This window comes from Chiloscyllium plagiosum, unplaced genomic scaffold, assembly GCF_037043375.1.
Source record: "Chiloscyllium plagiosum isolate Xiang-an unplaced genomic scaffold, Cpla_swu_hap1 HiC_scaffold_10, whole genome shotgun sequence".
NCBI classification, from domain to species: domain Eukaryota; kingdom Metazoa; phylum Chordata; class Chondrichthyes; order Orectolobiformes; family Hemiscylliidae; genus Chiloscyllium; species Chiloscyllium plagiosum.
The window spans coordinates 119,218,490-119,240,920 of NW_028270148.1; the positions used below are offsets into that span (position 1 = coordinate 119,218,490).

The window sequence follows — 22,431 nt, forward strand, 5'->3', positions numbered from 1 at the left end:
TATGATAGAATCATGGTAAGTGCTGACTGAATGAGAATTTCTACAGGTAAAACAGGTACTATATATAGAAATGTATTTTATTATATATTAGGATTATCAACTGCACAGATAGAGGCTTTCCAGCCCAACAACTTTCTGCATATTCTCCAATGCTGAGAGTAACAATATAGATACTTATGAGGGAGTCCTGTTACATCTAGTGTAGTGAGTAAACCAAGTTTTAAAATGGAGTGTTTCTGCTGATCTTTTGAAGATTTTTCACTCTTCCTCTCTCTCTCTGGGGGTTGTGTGACTGTTTAAAAAATCTAACTCGGAGATGTGAATCTTCTGTCTTTTTGTAGCCATTTCGATAAGGCTGTGGAGGAATGGAGACAATTTCACTGTGACTTAAATGATCTGAATCAGTGGGTGATGGAAGCTGAGCAGTTATTGTCTGTTGCCCGAGACCAAGATGGTACCCTGGACTTGGAGGAAGCCAGGATTCACCAACAGGTGAGTTTCTTGCCAATCATTCTCTTCACACATTCAAATATATGAAGTTAAAAATCACACAACACCAGGTTATAGTCCAACAGGTTTAATTGGAAGCACACTAGCTTTCGGAACGACGCTCCTTCATCAGGTGATAGTGGAGGGCTCGATCGTAACACAGACTTTATAGCAAAAATTTACAGTGTGATGTAATTGAAATTATACATTGAAAAATTGATTGTCTGTTAAGCCTTTCATCTGTTAGAATACAGTGATAGTTTCACTTCTTTCATGTGTAAATCACAAAACCTTTTTTTTAAAGTTGCAATCTCGGTTAGCTGTTAACAATGGTGATAGCTAGACAGTATGTTGAAGGTGTTGGCCCCCTGTGTTCTCTGTCTATGCCATGATGTTTAGATTGATTCTAATTTAAAAAGTGAGATAACAGAGTTCTACATGAATGCATGCAGTTTTTGAGCAAAGTACAATGTAACTCTGCAAGTACAAATTCACCCGACAAAATATATGTGTGCATGTGGGTCTGTGTGTGTGTGTGTGTGTGTGTGTCTGTCTGTCTGTCTTGGGTGGGGGTTGTGAGTGTGAGAAAGTGTGTGTGTGTGTATGTGTAGTGAGTGCAGAGTGTCTTAAGTCTGTGAGGGGGTGCATGTGTGAGTGTGGGAGTGTGTGTGTCTATAAGGGTGTGTGTGGATGTCTGTGTGCGCATCTGTGTGTACCTGTGTCCATATGTATGTGAGAGTGTGTGTGTGTGTAGGAATATCTGTGTTGTGTGTATGTAGTGCAATGGTGATCACCTGTAATGTGACATGAACCCAAGGTCCCGGTTGAGGCCCTCCCTATGGGTACCAAACTTAGCTATCAGCCTCCGCTCGGCCACTTTTCTCGGCTGCCTGTCCCGAAGTCCACCTTGGAGGATAGTCACCCGAAGGTCCGAGGCTGAATGTCCTGGACCGCTGAAGTGTTCCCCAACTGGGAGGGAACCCTCCTGTCTGTTGATTGTTGTGCAGTGCCCATTCATCCGTTGTCGTAGCCTTTGCTCGAGCACAACAATCAACAGGCAAGAGGGTTCCCTCCCAGTTGGGGAACACTTCAGCGGTCCAGGACATTCAGCCTCGGACCTTCGGGTGACCATCCTCCAAGGTGGACTTCGGACAGGCAGCAGAGAAAAGTGGCCGAGCAGAAGCTGATAGCTAAGTTCGGTACCCATAGGGAGGGCCTCAACCGGGACCTTGGGTTCATGTCACCTTACAGGTGATCACCATTGCACTACACACACACACACACAGATATTCCTACACACACACACACTCTCACATACACACGGACACAGGTGCACACAGACACCCACACACACCCTTATAGACACACACACTCCCACACTCACACATGCACCCCCTCAGAGACTTACTACACTCACTACACACACACACACACAGACACACACACTTTCTCACACTCACAACCCCCACCCCAGACAGACACACACACACAGACAGACAAAGACCCACATGCACACACATATTTTGTGGGTGAATTTGTACTTGCAGAGTTACATTGTACTTTGCTCAAAAACTGCATGCATTCATGTAGAACTCTGAGCTCAAAAACTGCATGAATTTATGTAAAACTGTTATCTCACTTTTTAGATTAGAATCCATCTAAACATCATAGCATAGACAGAGAACACAGGGGGCCAACGCCTTCAACATATTGTCTAGCTATCACCATTGTTAACAGCTAATCCGAGAATGCATCTTTTAAAAAAAAGGTTTTGTGATTTACACATGAAAGAAGTGAAACTATCACTGTATTCTAACAGATGAAAGGCTTAACAGACAATCAATTTTTCAATGTATAATTTCAGTTACGTCACAACTGTAAATTTTTGCTATAAATTCTGTGTTACGATCGAGCCCTCCACTATCACCTGAGGAAGGAGCGTCGCTCCAAAAGCTAGTGTGCTTCCAATTAAACCTGTTGGACTATAACTTGGTGTTGTGTGATTTTTAACTTTGTACACCCCAGTCAAACACCGGCATCTCCAAATCATGTCAAAAATATGAAGATTTCCTAAGGCCTTGTTCGAAGTGGTATTTGCAACCCACAAGCTTATTATTAGATGTCATTTTGTATGAAACTGCTTCCTTCACTATGGATTTCGACAACTCCTTGAAATTGTGGAGTTGAACATTTAAGAGAGCACAGCAAAACCCTGTGACCGCCTTGCCCATTTCTCCTGGCATCGTAGAGTCATTACAGCAGAAACAGACCCTTTGGACCACCCAGTCCACACCGACCATAATCCCAAACTAAACTAGTCCCACCTGACTATGCTTGGCCCATTTCACTCCAAACATTTCTTAGTCATTTACTTGTCTAAAAGTATTTTAAACATTTTAATTGTATCCGCATCCATCATATCCTTTGGAAGTTCATTCCAAACATGAACCACTATGTGTAAAAAAAAATTGCCCCTTTTTCTTCTCATTTGAAAAATATGCCTCCTGGTTTTGAAATTCCCCACCCAAGGGAAAAAGACATCCGCCACTCTTATCATCTATACTCCTTATTATCTACACCACCTCTCTAAGGTCATCCATCAACCTCCTACACTCCAGTGAAAAAAGGTCCCAGCCTATCCAGCCTCTCCTTGTATCGCAAATTCTCCATACCAGCAATATCTTGGCAAATCTCTTCTGGATCCTCACCAGTTTAATAATATCCTTCCTATAACAAGGCAGAACTGGACACAGTCCTCCAGAAGAAACCTCACCAACTAACCTGCTGAGGAACTATTACATTTCTATGTTTTCCCAGTTCAGATGCAAAATCGCATTCTGAAATTCTGCACAGAAGCTCCCAGATATGCTGAGTATATCCAGATTTCTCATTTTTCTTTCAAATTTCCAGCAGATGCAAGTTTTGGTTTTGCATTAAACTGTTTGATCAGCCAAAACGTTTTCATATTCTCTCTCTTCTTTCCTCATTGTCTTGTTACTTGGTTCTTGGGCTGAGGGAAGTGGCTTGCAGGGGAGTGGAATTTGCCACGTTTAGACAGTGTTTGTTTCTCTTGCTGTGGGTGAGAATGTGAAAATTAATGTTGGTGGGAGTGAGCATGTCTTAGTCAGATGGCTGGGGCAAAGGCTGTATAGTGTGCAGATGGAGTAGTGCGCATATTTCTTGTAGAGTTTGAGCATATCTTGCCCTTCTTGCCCCCTTGGCTGGTTGGGGAGAGGTGTTATAATCCTTTGCACTGTTGGGGAGTTCTCTCTCGAGTTGGGCAAAGTGTGTTTTTTCTCTCAAGCTCTGTAGGGGCCTGTCTCTTGCGCGCTCTCTCTCGCTCTTGCTCTCTCGGAAGGGTTCTCCCTTGGGTGAAGGTTGTGTGTATCTTGTTCTCTCTTTCTGCATGTTTCTTTCTCGCTCTCACTTAGGATCTGTCTTCTTTCTAATATAAAATTAAATTATGGTACTAGGCACCCTCAACACTGTTGGCAGTCAGCATTTGCGGAGAGAAACAAAATTAACATTTAAGGCCTGTGACCTTTGCAGAATCATCCCGAACAGGAGGCCACTTGACCCATATGCCTGTGCGAACAATTTTAAGTAGCGCATTGATCAGTCCCCCTCCCTTCTGAAGATACTTGGTAGTCCCCTTTCGATTACTGAGTTAGGTTCCTTTGAAAGTGGCCATTGAATTTGTTTCCATCAGAATCCTTTCCCTCTTCCTTGTATCATAGGAACACCTTTTCTTTGTCTTTGTTATTTCAAAGAACTGTGGAATGGTTACATGACAGGAGGAGGCAAATTAGCCCTGTCTATGCAGCTCTTTACAGGAACAGTTTATCGAGTGGCATTCCTCTCTCTCTCCATAATGTACAGAATTTTTCACTTCGTATTGTGATCCAATTTTTGTTTTGAAAATTAGGATTGAATCTAGCAACATCACAACTTCAGGCTTTACGTTCTAAATAGACCTCGAATGAAAATATATTTTGTTGTGTTTAGATTAGATTACTTACAGTGTGGAAACAGGCCCTTCGGCCCAACAAGTCCACACCGACCCGCCGAAGCGCAACCCACCCATACCCCTACATTTACCCCTTTAACCTAACACTACGGGCAATTTAGCATTGCCAATTCACCTGACCCGCACATCATTGTGACTGTGGGAGGAAACCGGAGCACCCGGAGGAAACCCACGCAGACACGGGGAGAATGTGCAAACTCCACACAGTCAGTCGCCCGAGTCGGGAATTGAACCCGGGTCTCTGGCGCTGTGAGGCAACAGTGCTAACCACTATGCCACCGTGCCGCCGACATTAGGGCTTTTTTGCAAATCGCCCTAATTCAATGTACCCTTGATCCTTCCACCAATGGGGATAATGGATCTGTCTAACCTGTCCAGACCATTCATGTTTTGAACACTCAAAACTCCTATCAGTCAGATCTTCTCCAAGAAGGGCAGCGTCAACCTCCTAAACCATCCAATTAATTGAAATTCTTCAGCTCTGGAAACATTGTTATGGCTTAACAGTCTAGTCCAAACCAGTGTTTGATTTAATTCTTGACACCTTAGTTCCTTTTGTATTCTATGTCCTATTTATAAAGCCCAGGATCCCATTTGCTTTACTTTAGTAACCAACCCAATGACTTACATGCATATAAATCTAGGTGTCTTGGATTCTGCACCCACAAGATATATTGCTTGCATTAAATTTCATCTGTCAGTCATTTGTCCATTCCATTAACTTGTCTGTATCCTTTTGACGTTTAACACTGTCTTCCTCACCATTCATAAAGCTTATAAATTTTGTATCATCTGTAAATTTTGAAATTTTGCCTTGTACATAAAATCTGTGTAATTAATATAAATAAATCAAGAAATGCAGGGGACCTAATTCTGACTACTGAGAGTGTCTGCTTGAAACTTTCTGTAGTGTTTGAAGTGAGGTCAGCTAAGTGGACCTCATAGAATGAGAGTTCCCTGATTGGGGCAGCTAATCTGGTCTGATCAGGGATCCCTAGCTGATGGATCAAAACAGGAGTGTCAGAGATTCTTTTCACTCTGAGAGCTAGCTCTGAGGAAGCTGGATCATTGTCTAGGACTTTCCACGTATAAGTAAAGGGTGACTTGGCGATGGGATACCGGCCTCTGTGAAGTCATTTCACCTCCCTCTCGTCTGAAAACCAATTGTTCACCACATTCCTATCATGCAGCTGATTTTGTATCTGGTTTGCTATTTTTCCTTTTTCTTCCATAAGTTCTAACTTGCTTCAAAAGTCTCTTGACAGCATTTTTAAACATCTTCAGGAGAAGTCCTTGTATGTCACATAAATTATGTTATCACCATCTATATCCTTTGTTAGCTCATCAATTCTTTGTTGACTTTCATTAATTACCCTGTATTTGGCCAATGACTGTTGATTGCATCCCAAATCGCATCCGAAAGTTAAATGACTGGCATGTAGTTGTAAGGGTTTACCTTTATCTTCTGATTTAAATAAGGAAGTAACAATTTCAATTTTCTAGTTCCCTTGGCAGCATCCCAGTTTCTAAGAAAAATACAAAAAATTATAGCCAGTATCTCTCAATTAATTTTGTATTGGTTGTATCACATCCAGTCCCTCAAAATCCCTTCTCCCCAGCCTTATCCTATGTTTAGCCCCACCCCTCTTCCTCACCTGCTAACCTGTCCATCTTCCTACTCACTGATTCACTCCACCTTTTCCACTGACCAATCACAATAACACTCCCACCTGCATCCTATCACCATCCCACTGACCCTCCTCCCCCCCCCCCCCCCCCCCCCCCCCCCGCCAGCCCCACCACTCTCTTCTATATATTTATGGGCTCCCTCCCTGTCCCCAGTCCTGATGAAGGGTTTCAGCCCGCAACATTGACTTTCCCACTCCTCGGATGTTGTCTGACCTGCTGTACTCTTCCAGCTTCACATCTTTTGACTCTGGCTTCTAGCATCTGCAGTTCTTAATGTCTCATCAGTCCTTGTGCTTTATCAATTTTGCATTTAGCCAGCCTAATAACTTCTCTTTAACAATTTTTAACTTGTCATATGTCTCGATTTTTTGTCTTTAGCTATGACTTTGACAGCATTTTATTTTTTGGTGAAAATATATAAAAATATTCAGTTAATATCTCAACCATGCTGCATACGTAAATCCTCAATTCGGCCACAAATTGGTTGCATTGTTCCTTTTACTGTTTATACGCTTATCAAGGACTTTTGGATTTCCTTTTATGTTAGATTAGATTAGATTATATTAGATTAGATTAGATTAGATTACTTACAGTGTGGAAACAGGCCCTTCGGCCCAACAAGTCCACACCGACCCGCCGAAGCGCAACCCACCCATATCCCTACATGTACCCCTTTTTACCTAACACTACGGGCAATTTAGCATGGCCAATTCACCAGACCTGCACATCTTTGGACTGTGAGAGGAAACCGGAGCACCCGGAGGAAACCCACGCAGACACGGGGAGAATGTGCAAACTCCTCACAGTCAGTCGCCTGAGTCGGGAATTGAACCTGGGTCTCTGGCGTTGTGAGGCAGCAGTGCTAACCACTGTTACTTACAGTTTCTTCTTATGTTCTCTTTTTGCTTTTTCGAATTTGTCTTTGCAATTCTTCTCTGAAACTTGGAAGTGTGCTAATATATAAAATTCTGTTGAATGTGTTCTAGAAACTCCTGCCTTTCTCAGCCCTTTTCAACAGCTATCCTAATCTACCTTTGGATGATTGAAGTCCCTGTTACATACAGTGTAATTTTTGCACTATGTTTTCTACTTGACAGTCCTGTGGATTATTAGCTCTAACCAAATAGGTTCTGACTTTCACATTGCTGAAAATGTGTTGCTGGAAAAGCGCAGCAGGTCAGGCAGCATCCAAGGAGCAGGAGAATCGACGTTTCAGGCATGAGCCCTTCTTCAAGAATGAGGAAAGTGTGTCCAGCAGGCTAAGATAAAAGGCCGGAGTGGGGATGGGGACGGAGAGGTCAGGAAGAAGATTGCAGGTTAGGAAGGTGGTGCTGAGTTTGAGGGATTTGACTGAGACAAGGTGGGGGGAGGGAAAATGAGGAAACTGGAGAAATCCGAGTTCATCCCTTGTGGTTGGAGGGTTCCTAGGCGGAAGATGAGGCGTTCTTCCTCCAACTGTCGTGTTGCTATGGTCTGGCGATGGAGGAGTCCAAGGACCTGCATGTCCTTGCTGGAGTGGGAGGGGGAGTTGAAGTGTTGAGCCATGGGGTGGTTGGTTTGGTTGGTCCAGGTGTCCCAGAGGTGTTCTCTGAAACGTTCCGCAAATGGCCTGTCTCCCAACCACCAGGGATATATTTCCCTCCCCTCCCCTATCAGCGTTCCGAAAAGACCACTCCCTCCGTGACTCCCTCGTCAGGTCCACATCCCCGACCAACCCAACCTCCACTCCCGGTACCTTCCCCTGCAACCGCAAGAAATGCAAAACTTGCACCCACACCTCCCCCTTACATCCCTCCAAGGCACCAAGGAATCCTTCCATATCCGCCACAAATTCACCTGCACTCCACACACATCATTTATTGCATCCGCTGCACCCGATGTGGCCTCCTCTATATTGGGGAGACAGGCCGCCTACTCCATCGCCAGACCATAGCAACACGATGGCGCCTCATCTTCCGCCTAGGAACCCTCCAACCACATGGGATGAACTCAGATTTCTCCAGTTGCCTCATTTCCCCTCCCCCCACCTTGTCTCAGTCAAATCCCTCGAACTCAGCACCACCTTCCTAACCTGCAATCTTCTTCCTGACCTCTCCGCCCCCACCCCCACTCCGGCCTATCACCCTCACCTTGACCTCCTTCCACCTATCGCATTTCCAACGCTCCTCCCCCAAGTCCCTCATCCCTACCTTTTATCTTAGCCTGCTGGGCACACTTTCCTCATTCCTGAAAAGGGCTCATGCCTGAAACGTTGATTCTCCTGCTCCTTGGATGCTGCCTGACCTGCTGCGCTTTTCCAGCAACATATTTTCGGCTCTGATCTCCAGCATCTGCAGTCCTCACTTTCTCCTCTGACTTTCACATTGCTGAGGCATGCCCCTCTCCAGCACTGAAATGTCCTGCTTAATTAATACTGCTTCCTCTCCTTATCCATTCTTCTTTTGCCTTCTCTACCTTCTCTGAGCAGTTTATACAAGGAAATGTTTGCTCCTACCTAGTCTTTGATCGTCTTTGAACCAGACCTCTGTTATTGTCACAACCCCTGATTCCCAGCTGGTATCTGCACTTGCATCTAACCAACTTTACATACAACACTTTATACATTTAATACATACACAGCAACCCAACTTTGAATATATTGCATTATAATTTTTTCTGACCCCACCTCATACCTTACTATTTCCTGCTCTATGTAAATCACACAAGCTGAACTTCTCCAACCTGACCTTGCATTAAATTCCCTCTTCCCTAAAACAATTCTGCCTTACTAAAGAGTGAAGTGGAAACCGTTTCATCATATTCTTAGCCTGTGTCTTTGAGATAGTGAACATAATTTGGGAAGTCAGATGGTGATTTACTTATCTAAAGTTCCAGTCTCTGACCTGCTCTTGTAGTCAGTATACTTGTATGTCCCTTCCATTTTGGTTTGTGGTTAATTGTAAGTGCAAGATGTTGATGCTCAGGAACACACCATAATAATGATGATGAATGACAATGGGAGATTGTTAAAGTCTGTATTGTTGGAAATGCTCATTGCCTGGCTTTGTCATTATGTGACATGTATGATGCCTGCCACTTCTCAGCCAAAGCCTGAATGTTGCCCAAGTATTGGTGCATGCTGGTATGGACTTCTTCAGTACTTGAGGCAAATTTAATGGCTCTTTACTTGAACGTACGTGTGTTTGCAGCCAAATAATTGAATTGTTGGCAAAAATGCAGGTTAATGGTTAAGTTCCTTATTGCTATTACAGAGGTATGGTTACAAGGAGATCAAAGATGGTAACTAAATGTTCAAGGATTTGTCACTTTACGTAAGGAAAGACAGGAAGGAAAAGGTGATGGTATAACTTTGTTGGTATGGGATGGAATAAGTACGATAGCAAGAAATTATCTTGGATCAGAAAATGTAGAATGTAAGATATAATTAGGATAGGAAGAAAGAAACGGAGTTAAATGTTTCAAGATTGTTATGATATTTCTTCAGAACCTTGATTGGCAGACATTCACCCATCAGGTCATAAGGAAGGCAAATGGATTACAGAGGAACCTTGATTGTCCGGTATTCAATTATTCGAATTTCGGATTATCTGGCATGATTGCAAGGTCCCGACGTTTGCTTAAACTGCGTTACCTGGCATTCAATTATCTGAACAAAATACTTCCTGCCCGTGTCATTCGAATAATTGCGTTTCCTCAGTATTGGCCTTTATTTCACAGGGAATGAAGTATAAAAATAAGGAAGTCGTGCTAAACTATCCAAAGCACTAGTTAGACCACACCAGTTTTGGTCTTCGTACCTAAGGAAAGATATATTGGCATTAGAGGCAGTCCTGAGAAGGTTCACCACGTTGATCCCAGGTATTGAGGCATTTTCTTATGAGAAGCAGTTGAGTAGATTGGCCCTGAAATCATGGAAGAATTGAAACGTAGAAGATTCTTAGTGGACTTGATAGTTTGTTTCCCCTTGTGTAAGAGTCTATGCCCAGAGAGCATAATTTCACAGTAATGGGTTGTTCAGTCAGGAGAAGGATGAGGAATTTCCTTCCTCAGGCAGTAGTGAAACTGTAGAATTCTTTCCTGCAGATTATGGTAAAGTTTGGGTCATTTAGTATATTTAAGGCTGAGACAGACACAATTTTAATCAGTAAGGTAATCAAACATTATGGGGACAAAGTAAGAAAGTGGAGTTGAGGATAATCTGATAGCTATGAGCTTATTGAATGATGGAGTAGACTTGATGGGTTGAATTACCTATATTTACTCCTAAGCTATGTGGTCTCAGGTTGCAAATACTAATCATCGCAATGATGAATGCAAATGTTGATCAAAACCTGACCGGTTTTGATATTGTGTTGGAGGGGTGGTCATTAGTGAAGCCAAAAATGGTTGCATTAAGGACATAACGTTGAGCAACTGTGATGTTCTGGGGCAGAGATGATTGGCCTCTAACAAGCACAAAAACATTTCTTTGTGCAAAGTATGACCCAAATCACTGAAGGGTTTTTCTTGATTTTTGTTGAGATATGAGCCCACACTTGTTCAAGTGCTCCCTGATGTCAAGGACAGTCAGTCTCAATTTCTGGAATTCACCTCTTCTGTGCATGTTTGGACCAAGGCTGCTTTACCGTCAACAGCTGAATGATCCTGACAAAACTCAATCTGAGTGTCTGTGAACTTATTACTACTGAGCAACATCTTGCTTCACAGCACTTTTGATGACATTTTTCATGATTTTGATGATAGAGAGAATGATAGAACAGTAATTGGCCTGTTTGAATTTGTCCTGCTTCTTGTGTACAGGACATAGCCTGAGCAGTTTTCTACTTTGCTGGCTGGGTAGAAGTGTTGTAGCTGTACTAGAACAACTTGGCTAGGATATTGGAGTTCTGGAGCACTACAGTTTTTGGTCATATTAGTAGAATGTTTTAGGGCTTGTAGCAATACTTTCAGACATTTCTTGATGTCTCGTGGAGTAAACTAAATAGCTAAAAACTGGTACCTGAATACACTTGGATGACTACAAATGCTTCTGCCTTGCCTTGTGCCCTATAATGTGCTGGGCTTCCATAACATAGCATTGGGAAATTTGTGAAGCTTTCTCCCCTTGTTAATTATTCCATTGTCCACCACTTTTCTTGACTAGCTGTGGCAGGATCACAGTTTTGATCTGGTCTGTTGGTTGTGGGATCACCTATGACATATGAGCCCACTGATTCCACAACTACCTAAACCACATCTCCTCCTACCCTACCGCATGTAAAAATGCTATCCCTTATTCCCAATTCCTCCGCCTCTGCCACATCTGCTCCCAGGATGACCAATTCCACCTCAGAAAGTCCCAGGTGGCCTCTTCCTTCCACGATCGCAACTTCCCTTCTCACGTGGTTGACAATGCCCTCCAGTGTATCTCCTCTACTTCACACACTACTGCTCTTGAACCCGACCCCTCCCAATGCAACAAGGACAGAACACCCCCCGGTCCTCACCTTCCACCCCACCGACCTCCGCATGCAATGCATCATCCCCGCCACTTCCACCACCTCCAAATGGACCCCACCACCAGATATATTTTTCCCTCCCCACGACTATCAGTGTTCCAAAAAGACCATTCCCTCCGTGACTCCCTCGTCAGGTCCACATCCCCCACTAGCCCACAACCCACTCCTGATACCTTTCCCTGCCACTGCAGGAAGTGCAAAACCTGTGCCCATACCACTCGTCTCACCTCCATCCAAGGCCCCCAGGGATCCTTCCACATCTGTCAGAAATTTATCTGTACCTCTCCCAATGTCATCTACTGCATCTGTTGCACCCGGTGTGGTCTCCTCTACATTGGGGAGCCAGGACACCTTGCGAATTGTTTCAGAGAATATCTCTGGGACACCCACACCCATCAACTCCATCGCCCCATGGCTGTACACTTCAACTCCCTTTCCCACTCCTTCAAGGACATGCAGGTTTTGGGCCGCATCCATCACCAAACCATTACCACCCAATGCCTGGAGGAGGAATGCTTCATATTCCACCTTGGGACATGCAACCATGTGGGATAAAAGTGGGTTTCAACAGCATCCTCATTTCCCCTCCCCCCACATTATCCCAGTCCCAAGCCTTCAACTCAGCACTGCCCTCTGGACCCATTCATCACTGCCCCCTCTGACCTATCATCTTCTCTCTCACCTTCAGCAACTATCGCTTTTCCAGCTACCTCCTCATAACCCCACTCTCCTCCCATTTATCTCTCAGCACCAACCCACAAGCCTCATTTCCTGCTGGAAACATAGATTCTCCTGCTCCTCAGATGCTGCCTGACCGGCTGAGCTTTTCCAGCACCACACTCTCGACTCTGATCTCCAGCATCTGCAGTCCATATGGTTTATATTATGTATATCGTCCTGTGTTTGAACCTCATTGGGTTGGCACCTCATTTTGATTTTAGAGCTTGTATTATTGAATGACTTGTTGACCAATTCTGTTGGATGGAGTAGGAGATTGTCCATGATCTGAATCCTTTCTGGAATAATGTTGTTATTTCCCTGCAAGGAGCTGGAAGAAAGTCTCAGCAGTCACCAGCCAGTATATATTACTTTAAATGCCTCTGGCAGAGATATCATACAGGATCTTTCAACAGCAGATGGATGTCTCCTACAGGAGAAGCTCAATGGATTAAATAAACGCTGGGCAGCTATTTCTTCAGAGATCAAAGATCGGCATCGTAGGTAAATGACCATTTTTTTAAACCAACAAGTGTTTGGAGCAACGTGAGAGAAATCATGGTGGAAAACTTTGCTTTGCATGGGAGTGTATGACTATTAATTAGAGTGCATCTTTACTAGAAACCTTTATATTTAACCATTTCTGTGAGTGATTGGAGTTCTCTGTTTTATAATGTAGATTGGAACTTTTAAATCATGAAAAATTGTGTATAAAGCTTAATTTTCATTTTGATAGAGAATATATTATGTTGACTTCCCATTCAAACAGCACTGTTGTTTTCGTAAGAAGAGAAGGCAGTTGAGTTGAATATTTGAAGGTCCGAGTTGCAGTGCTGACATGAGTAACCAGAATTAGCATCCTTTGACTTATATACTGTTTTAAATGCAGACCTCCTTGGTTCTATAGTTGTTAAGTATTAGGTTATTTTTTATCTCTTAGGTTGGGTGGAGATATCCAACAATGCTCTGATTTAAAGAATCAGATGGATGAATTTGGTTTGTGGTTGGATACGGTACAGAACTCTTTAAGGGCTGTGCATTCACCGCCGACAGCACATGATCTGGAGGAATTGAAGGTATTTCACTCTGTGATTAACCTACTCTATATTTTATATTTTAACAGTTTTTCAAAAAAGAGACTTTGTCTTTGAGATTGCGTAATGATGAACAGCTAAAAGTAGTCTGTCTGAAAATTGCAGGTTGTTTTCTGTTATTGCCCCTCAAGGCAGATCACGGGGAGTGTACAAAGGGAAACTTGATCTGATGTTTCCTTATCAATTTTACAGAGCTATTCAATCTACATGCATCTTTAGAGGTTTAAGATGTAAGTTTTGTATTCAGTAATATGTGGGAATTGGGGAAGAATATTAGAGTGTAATATCGGAGTGTACAAAATACTTGGAGAGGCAGGTAACACTAGAATAGAGAATAGCAAGTTGTTGGAGAGTCCGAATAACACACAAACCAAATGAGAGTTATGTTGCATGTATGTGAATGCACGTAAAATTGAAGAATTACAAGCCCAGAGTGCCATGTGGATTATGATGTGTTGATAATACACTGAGTGTTAATTACAAGGTGCTCAAAAAAGAAAAGGAAAAAAGGAGAAGGCATGGTTTTTTTTTGTTAAGGAGAGCATCGCAGTGCTGTAGAAAGAGGATATCTCGGAGGGTTCAAGGATGCAAACAATTTGGTGATAGCCAAGGAACAAACATTTTGCAGTTACATTGCTTGCTGTAATGTATAGACCTGCCATTAGTTGGAAGGATATAGATTACCAAACCTGAAAGAAAATTTACGGGTGCCAACAATATAGTGTGGTTATAATGGAGATATTTACCTATGGACTTATAAATCGCCTCCCTTCTTTTTAGCCATCAATTTGCATCAGTCACAACAAATATTTTCCAAAAATGGACTGGGACAGCAGTAGTGTGGGGACAGTGAGAGATGAATGTTTGTCAGTTGTGTTCAGGGGACTTGCCCGCAACAATGTGTGTCTGGTCCAACAGTGAGGAGGCACTGCTATGCCTAATTCTTGCAAATGAGGTGAGCCAAGCAAATCAAATGTCAATGGGAAATATTGAGAAAACAGTGAGTGTTGTACCAGAAGGTTTAAGTGAAGATGGAAAATAGCACTCAACAATCAACTGGTGCACAGCTGACCCCATGTAAGACAGATGAGGGCAGCGAATCAGTGGAATTCTTTAAAAACCAAAAGAGAAAATGCTGGAAAATCTCAGCAGGTCTGGCAGCATCTGTAAGGAGAGAAAAGAGCTGATGTTTCGAGTCTAACTGACCCTTTGTCAAAGCTGGAATTCTTTACTGCATTGGTTTCTGGAGATTGGTTGGTTAAGTATTTCCAAGACTGAGATACACAAATATTTACTGAGTTAAGAGAATTCAGAGTTAAGGGGAAAGGCAGGAAACTAGAGCTGAGAATTGTCAGATAAGCCATGATCTTATTGAGTGGCAAGGATTGCCTGAATTGCCTACTTTTGCTCCTACCTCTTATGGTTTTATAGTCTTAACTGCATCTTATTTGAAGTGTGATGGCTGCATGCAAAAAGTAAAAGGAACATATTTGTTGTGACTGATGCAAATTGGTGGCTAAAAAGAAGGGAGACGTTTTATCCCTTTTCATCAGAAAGCAGCATATAGAGGGTTGGGGTGTAGGTTTGCTCGCTGAGCTGTAGGTTTGATATCCAGACGTTTCATTACCTGGCTAAGTAACATCATCAGTGGCGACCTCCAAGTGAAGCGAAGCTGCTGTCTCCTGCTTTCTATTTATATGTTTGTCCAGGATGGGGTTCCTGGGGTTTGTGGTGATGTCATTTCCTGTTCGTTTTCTGAGAGGTTGGTAGATGGTATCGAGGTCAATGTGTTTGTTTATGGTGCTGTGGTTGGAGTGCCATGTCTCTAGGAGTTCTCTGGCATGTCTTTGCTTAGCCTGTCCCAGGATAGATATGTTGTCCCAGTCGAAATGGTGGTTTTTTTCCTCCGTGTGTAGGGCTACGAGGGAGAGAGGGTGGTGTCTTTTTGTGGCTAGCTGATGTTCGTGTATCCTGGTGGCTAACTTTCTTCCTGTTTGTCCTACGTAGTGTTTGTGGCAGTCCTTGCATGGAATTTTGTAGACGACGTTGGTTTTGTCCATGGGTTGTACTGGGTCTTATAAGTTTGTTAGTTTTTGTTTGAGAGTGTTGGTGGGTTTGTGTGCTACTAGGATTCCGAGGGGTCTTAGTAGTCTGGCTGTCATTTCTGAGACTTCTTTGATGTATGGTAAGGTGGTTAGGGTTTCTGGCTTAATTTGGTCTGCTTGTCGTGGTTTGTTCTTGAGGAATCTGCGGACTGTATGTTTTGAGTATCCGTTCTTCTTGAATAAGTTGTATAGGTGGTTCTCTGTTTTCCGAAGTTCGTCTGTGCTGCAGTGTGAGGTGGCTCGTTGGAATAGTGTTCTGATACAGCTTTGTTTGTGTGTGTTGGGATGGTTGCTGGTGTAGTTAAGTATTTGGTCAGTGTTTGTCAGTTTTCTGTATATGCAGGTTTGTAGTTCACCGATGTCCGTTCTTTCGACTGTGACGTCCAGGAATGCGTGTTTGTTGTTGGTTTCTTCCTCCTTGGTGAACTTTATGCCTGTGAGGGTGGTGTTGATGATGTTAAATGTCTCTTCTATCTTGTTTCGTTTTGTGATGACAAAGGAGTCATCTACGTAGCGGATCCAGATTTTTGGTTTGATGGTTGGTAGGGCTGTTTGTTCTAGTCTGTTTGTTATAGAGGGTGTCTACTTGCCTAATGGAACTCACAGAAAGCTGTTTAGCCTTTGTCACCTGAGATTTGAGACAAATGTGCACAGGTTTTTCCATACCACCTTCTGTCACCACTGACAGTGTAGTGCAAGAGGTTGTAGGCAGCTTCACGCATGTCTGCTCCACAACCATCATGATTCAATCAATATCCACTTTGCAAAGCTGCAGTCCTCTAAACTGAGGAAGAGAATGTGGAATAACAGTAATCTGACTGAGGACACTAAAATGTAAGTCTATCAAGCTTGTATCATTAGTGCTCTGTCAGGGTGCAGAGGCAGAAACATTTAGAAGTACACTTCTAAATATTACATCAGTCTTGCATCAGTAGTGGGCAAATTATTGGAGAGGATTTTGAAAGACAGGATTTATGATTGCTTGGAAAACCGTAGCTTGATTAGAGGTAGTCAGCATGGATTTGTGAGGGGCAGGTCATGCCTCACCATCCTTATTGAATTCTTTGAGGATTTAACAAAACACATTAATGAAGACAGAGCAGTGGATGTGGTGTGCATGGATTGTAGCAAGATGTTTGATACGTTTCCCCATGTTAGACTCATTCAGATAGTAAGAAAGCATGGGATGCAGGGAAATTTGGTTGTCTGGCTACAGAATTGGCAGTCCCATAGAAGACAGAGGGTGATCGTTGATGGAAAGTATCCAGCATGGAGCTCGGTGACGAGTGGTGTTCTGCATGGATCTGTTCTGGGATCTCTGCACTTTGTGATTCTTGCAAAAGACTTGAATGAGAAAGTGGAAGGGTGGGTTAGTAAGTTTGCCGATGATACGAAGGTTGGTGGAGTTGTGGATAGTGTGGAGAACTGTTGTAGGTTGTGACGGGACATTGACAGGATGCAGAGCTGGTCTGAGAAGTGACAGATGGAGTTCAACTAGGAAAAGTATGAAATGATTCATTTTGGAAGGTCAAATTTGAATGCAGATTACAGGATTAAAAGCAAGATTCTTGACAGTGTGGAGGAACAGAGGGATTTTGGGGTCCATGTCCATAGATCCCTCAAAGTTGCCACTCAAGTTGATAGGGTTGTTAAGAAGACGTATGGTGTTGGCTTTTATTAGCAGGGGGATTGAGTTTAAGAGCTGCGAGGTTATGCTGCAGTTCTATAAAGCCTTGGTTAAACCACTGTTAGAATATTGTGTCAGTTCTGGTCACTCATTATAGGAAGGATGTGGAATGCTTAGAGAGAATGCAAAGGAGATTTACCAGGATACGGCCTGGACTGGAGAGCATGTCTTATGAAGAAAGGTTGAGAGAGTGAGGGCTTTTCTCATTGGAGCGAAGAAAGATGAGAGGTTGCCTGATAGAGGTGGACAAGATGACGAGAGGCAGAGGTAAAGTGGATAACCAGAGACTTCTTCCCAGAATGGAAATGGTTATCACGAGGGGGCATAATTTTAAGATGATTGAAGGAAGGTTTAGGGGAGATGATAGAGGTCGGTTCTTTACACAGCGAGTGGTGGGTGCATGGAATGCACTGGCAGCAGTGGTAGTAGAGTCAGATACAATAAGGACATGAAAGTGACTCTTGTATAGGTACATGGATGATAATAAAATGTAAGTTATGTCGGTTAGTTTGATCCTAGACTGGGATAAAAGGTTGGCACAACATAAAGGACAAAAAGTGCCTGTACTGTGCTGTGCTGTTCTATATTCTATGTATACTTACGATGCCAAAGCTCTTGAGGCTATGGGTCAAGTTCTGGAAAATTAGATTAATATAGTTAGATGCATATATATGATTGTTGCAGACTCAATGGGCTGAAGGACCTTTTTCTGTGCTGTAGACCTCTATGACTCTGGCAGCTTCTTAATATTTTTAAGTTTGATATGAATCTTCAGAATAAAACACTGCTTTTAATTCATTTATGCTGTCTATTCCTAGTATTGAGCTTTCAGGATCTCACTCTTTCTTGAACAAAGGTATCACATTTGCAACTCTCTAATCCTGTGGGATCTACCCCAAATTAAAGCTTTGAAAATCATGGCAAGCACTTTGTCTAGCAGGCTAATCAGATCAAGAGACAACCAGTCTAATCCTAGGCAGTTTGTACTGAAAGACAAACTGTGAATCTTTACGCCATCTGGGGTCTCTCTTTCTATCAATATTTCTAAAATTGCCGTCCTCTTCCTATTTAAAACATTGATAGAACGAACTACCAAAGTATACTAGCCTAAGCACATGTTTCTTTCTTTGTCCCAGTAGGCCCCACTACATCTCTGACTAACCACTTTCTATTTGTATTCTAGTAGAACATTTTTGGGTTCCCCTTTATGGTGACTGGTCGATTTTCGTGTTCTTTCCTTTCCAGTCTAATTTTCTTCTCACTTCACCACCTCCTCCTCCTCCCCGTCCCAAACTATTTTGAGGGATTCACCTGGCATGAGTCACAAATAGTCTTTTCCTGTTTCATGATATTCTCTATCTTGAAGGAGAATGTGAGGACTGCAGATGCTGGAGATCAGAGTTGAGAGTGTTGTGCTGGAAAAGCAAAACTGGCCAGGCAGCATCTGAAGAGCAAGAAAGTCGCTGTTTCAAGCAAAAGCTCTTCATCATTCCGAATGAAGGGCTTATGCAAGAAATGTCGATTCTCCTGCTTCTTGGATGCTGCCTGACCTGCTGTGCTTTTCCAGCACCACACTGTCGGGTCTCTATCTTGAAGTCCTCTTTAGATATTCCTTGCTGTGCTCCATTTCTTCACCTCTTGTGTGGAATGTGGGAGACGCTGGCTGGGTCAGCATTTATTGATCATCCCTAATTGCTCTTGAGAAGGTGGTGATGAGCTGTCATCTTATACCATGCTGTCCCTTTGGTCTAGGTTCATCTACAATGCTGTTAGGGATGGAGTTCCAGGATTTTGACTCAGCAATATTTTATTTAAGAGCAAAACATTGTGGACACAGAAAATCTGAAACAAACATAGAGAATCCTAGAGGTATTCAGGTCTGGCAGCAGTTGTGGAGAGATAAAAAGAACTAACATTTTGAGTCAAGTATGGTGTTTTCAGGACACTTTATTGAGGTTGATTTTATATTTCTAATCTAAATCTTGATTTTCAGATCGGCCAAAAAAGACTGTTGTGTAGCATTTCAGCTTTGGTTAGGGTCTCTTTGTTGACTGTTGCATTATGTACTGTGACTATTATTCACAGGTTGCAGCAACAGACCTCAAGTTGCGCAGTGACAATTTAACCTTGATGAACAGCATTACACAGGATATACTTTCAGACAAAAACCTAAGTCTACAAGAGAGAGACAAACTTTCTGCAAAGCATAGAATTATCAATTCAAACTGGAATAAGGTAAGTTTTTTTTAAATGACATCATAATTCACGATGAGTTGCAATAAGGGATTAGCATTCACTTTCTTGTGCTGAAAGGAAAGTATCTCAGCTGAAAGGCACAACAAGTGTATTCCTTGAAGTTTTGTTGAGCCTGAAGCTCCAGTTTCCAGCACCATTTGCGCCCAACAATTTCCAGTGTTCATTTTAGTTTAACCTGTGAACAAGTAAAAGGGCTGTGTCGATATTTGGAACCATTCAGTTATTTAATTTAATATGTATGAAAAAGAATTGAAATTAAAACCTACACTTTTTTTTGTTCTGAGCTTTTCTCAATTTTAAAATCACTTAGAAATATACATGCAGTAGATTTGTGTTATACTCTATACTGTGCTTTTTAAAGTGAAAGAAAGAAAGATTGAGCGTAATGAAATTGCTTGAAAATGCTGCACTATAAATGTCGTGTTAAAAATTGGACTGACTGACAATTTTGAGATAGCAAATGTTACTACAAGGATGGGTTGAGAAATCTGTTACTGACTGTATGATCACAGTAAAAGTTAAAAAGTGTGGTGCTGGAAAAGCACAGCAGGTTCGGCAGCATCCGAGGAGCAGGAGAGTCGATATTTCTGGCATAAGCCCTTCATCAGGAATGTGGGTGGTGGGGGTGGCAAGGGGCTGAGAGATAAATTTATTCCTCAGCCCCCTTCTCTCTCTCTCTCTCTCTTTCTCCCTCGTCCCCACCCATTCCTGATGAAGGATTTATGCCTGAAATGTCAACTCTCCTGCTCATCGGATGCTGCCTGACCTGCTGTGCTTTTCCAGTGCCACACTTTTTGACTCTGATCTTCAGCATCTGCAGTCCTCGTTTCCTCCTGATTGCAGTAAGACATATTTAATTCTAGAAAAATCAGAAGGAAATTTACTTTAGTTTTACTATTATCCCATACGCCTTGTATGTAGCTCATGTTTTGTCTGATGATTACAGACTCTCAAATTTTAAAAACAGAAAGTGGTAGAGAAACTCAACAGGTCTGGCAGCATCTGTGGAGAGAAAGAGAAAGTTAACGTTTCAAGTCAGATATGATTTATTTTGGACACAGAAAAATTTTATTTCTGATGCAATGTCTTGTTTTCTTATTTAGATGTGCAAAGAACTGTCTGTTAAAGTGAAAGAAATTGAGATTCACCTCCAGGACTATGCTGACTTCAAAGAAAACCTGGAGAAGTTGTCCAACTGGGCAGTAGTTACAAGACTGAAGCTCCAGCACAGAGGACCATCTTCACCAGGAGGCACACAACTTCAGGTAAGTTCCACTGAAAAACAGATATATGCAGAAAGTATAGGGCAGAATTTTATCTTTATGACTGGGCTCTTGATTGCTTGCTGAAGAGCTGTTGAGGACCCTATATCACCTCCTTTAGAAAAGGTCCTCTGAATTCTGTAGTCTCTGACTAGATTTCCCCCAAGATCAAGGACTCAGTTTGGTGCCGCAAAGAGCTGTTGGCCAGTTAGAGCAGTGAAGCAACGCTGTGACCAAAGGTCCAGGATCAGTGAGCTCCAAATGCCTTTGGAAAGTGAAGGTGGGATGTGGGTAAAGGGGAGGGGTCAGATGATAGGTTAGTAGGGTGGCTGTCAGGAGGAGCTGTTCTCAATGTCAGACACCCTGACCCAACCCTATCTAACGCTCTGATTATCTTATATGTCGCTATTAAGTCACCTCTCAACCTTCTTCTCTCCAACGAAAACAGCCTCAAGTCCCTCAGCCTTTCCTCGTAAGACTTCCCCTCCATACAGGCAACGTCCTAGTAAATCTCCTCTGCACCCTTTCCAAAGCTTCCACATCCTTCTTACAATGTGGTGACCAGAACTGTACACAATACTCCCAAGTGCGGCCGCACCAGAGTTTTGTACAGCTGCAGCATAACCTCGTGGTTCCGGAACTCGATCCCTCTATTAATAAAAGCTAAAACACTGTATGCCTTCTTAACAACTCTGTGTCAACCTGGGTGGCAACTTTCAAGGATCTGTGTACCTGGACACTGAGATCTCTCTGCTCATCTACACTATCAAGACTCTTACCATTAGCCCAGTACTTTGCATTCCGGTTACTCTGACCAAAGTAAATCACCTCACACTTGTCTGCATTAAACTCCATTTGTCACCTCTCAGCCCAGCTCTGCAGCTTATCTATGTCTCTCTGTAACCTACAACATCCTTCATCACTATCCACAACTCCACTGACCTTAGTGTCGTCTTACTAACCCACCCTTCTACGCCCTCATCCAGGTCATTTATAAAAATGATGAACAGCAGTGGACCCAACACCAATCCTTGCGGTACACCACTAGTAACTGGACTCCAGGATGAACATTTCCCATCAACCACCATCCTCTATCTTCTTTCAGCAAGCCAATTACTGATCCAAACTGCTATACCTCCCACAATCCCATTCCTCCGCACTTTGTACAATAGCCTACTGTGGGGAACCTTATCGAACGCCTTTCTGAAATCCATATACACCACATCAACCGGTTTACTCTCATCTACCTGTTTGGTCACCTTCTCAAAGAACTCAATAAGGTTTGTGAGACACGACCTACCCTTCACAAAACTGTGCTGACTATCCCTAATCAACTTATTATTTCCTAGATGATTATAATTCCTATCTCTTATAACCTTTTCCAACACTTTACCAACAACCAAAGTAAGGCTCACTGGTCTTTAATTACCAGGGTTGTCTTTACTCCCCTTCTTGAACAGGGGAACCACATTTGCTATCCTCCAATCTACTGGCACTATTCCTGTAGACAGTGATGATTTAAAGATCAATGTCAAAGGCTCGGCAATATCCCCCCTGGCTTCCCAGAGGATCCTAGGATAAATCCCATCCGGACTAGGGGCCTTTCT

At 42.7% G+C, this 22,431-nt stretch overlaps 1 protein-coding gene across 1 annotated transcript in view; it reads left to right on the forward strand.

Moving 5' to 3' along the window:
* Positions 1-22,431, forward strand: part of utrn (utrophin) — a 686,012-nt gene that overhangs the window by 356,723 nt on the left and 306,858 nt on the right. Inside the window, exons 43-47 of the mRNA XM_087991761.1 lie at positions 342-492; positions 12,749-12,924; positions 13,361-13,496; positions 19,392-19,541; positions 20,666-20,827. Coding sequence (XP_087847887.1) covers positions 342-492; positions 12,749-12,924; positions 13,361-13,496; positions 19,392-19,541; positions 20,666-20,827 — 775 coding nt within the window. The remainder of the gene's footprint in view (positions 1-341; positions 493-12,748; positions 12,925-13,360; positions 13,497-19,391; positions 19,542-20,665; positions 20,828-22,431) is intronic.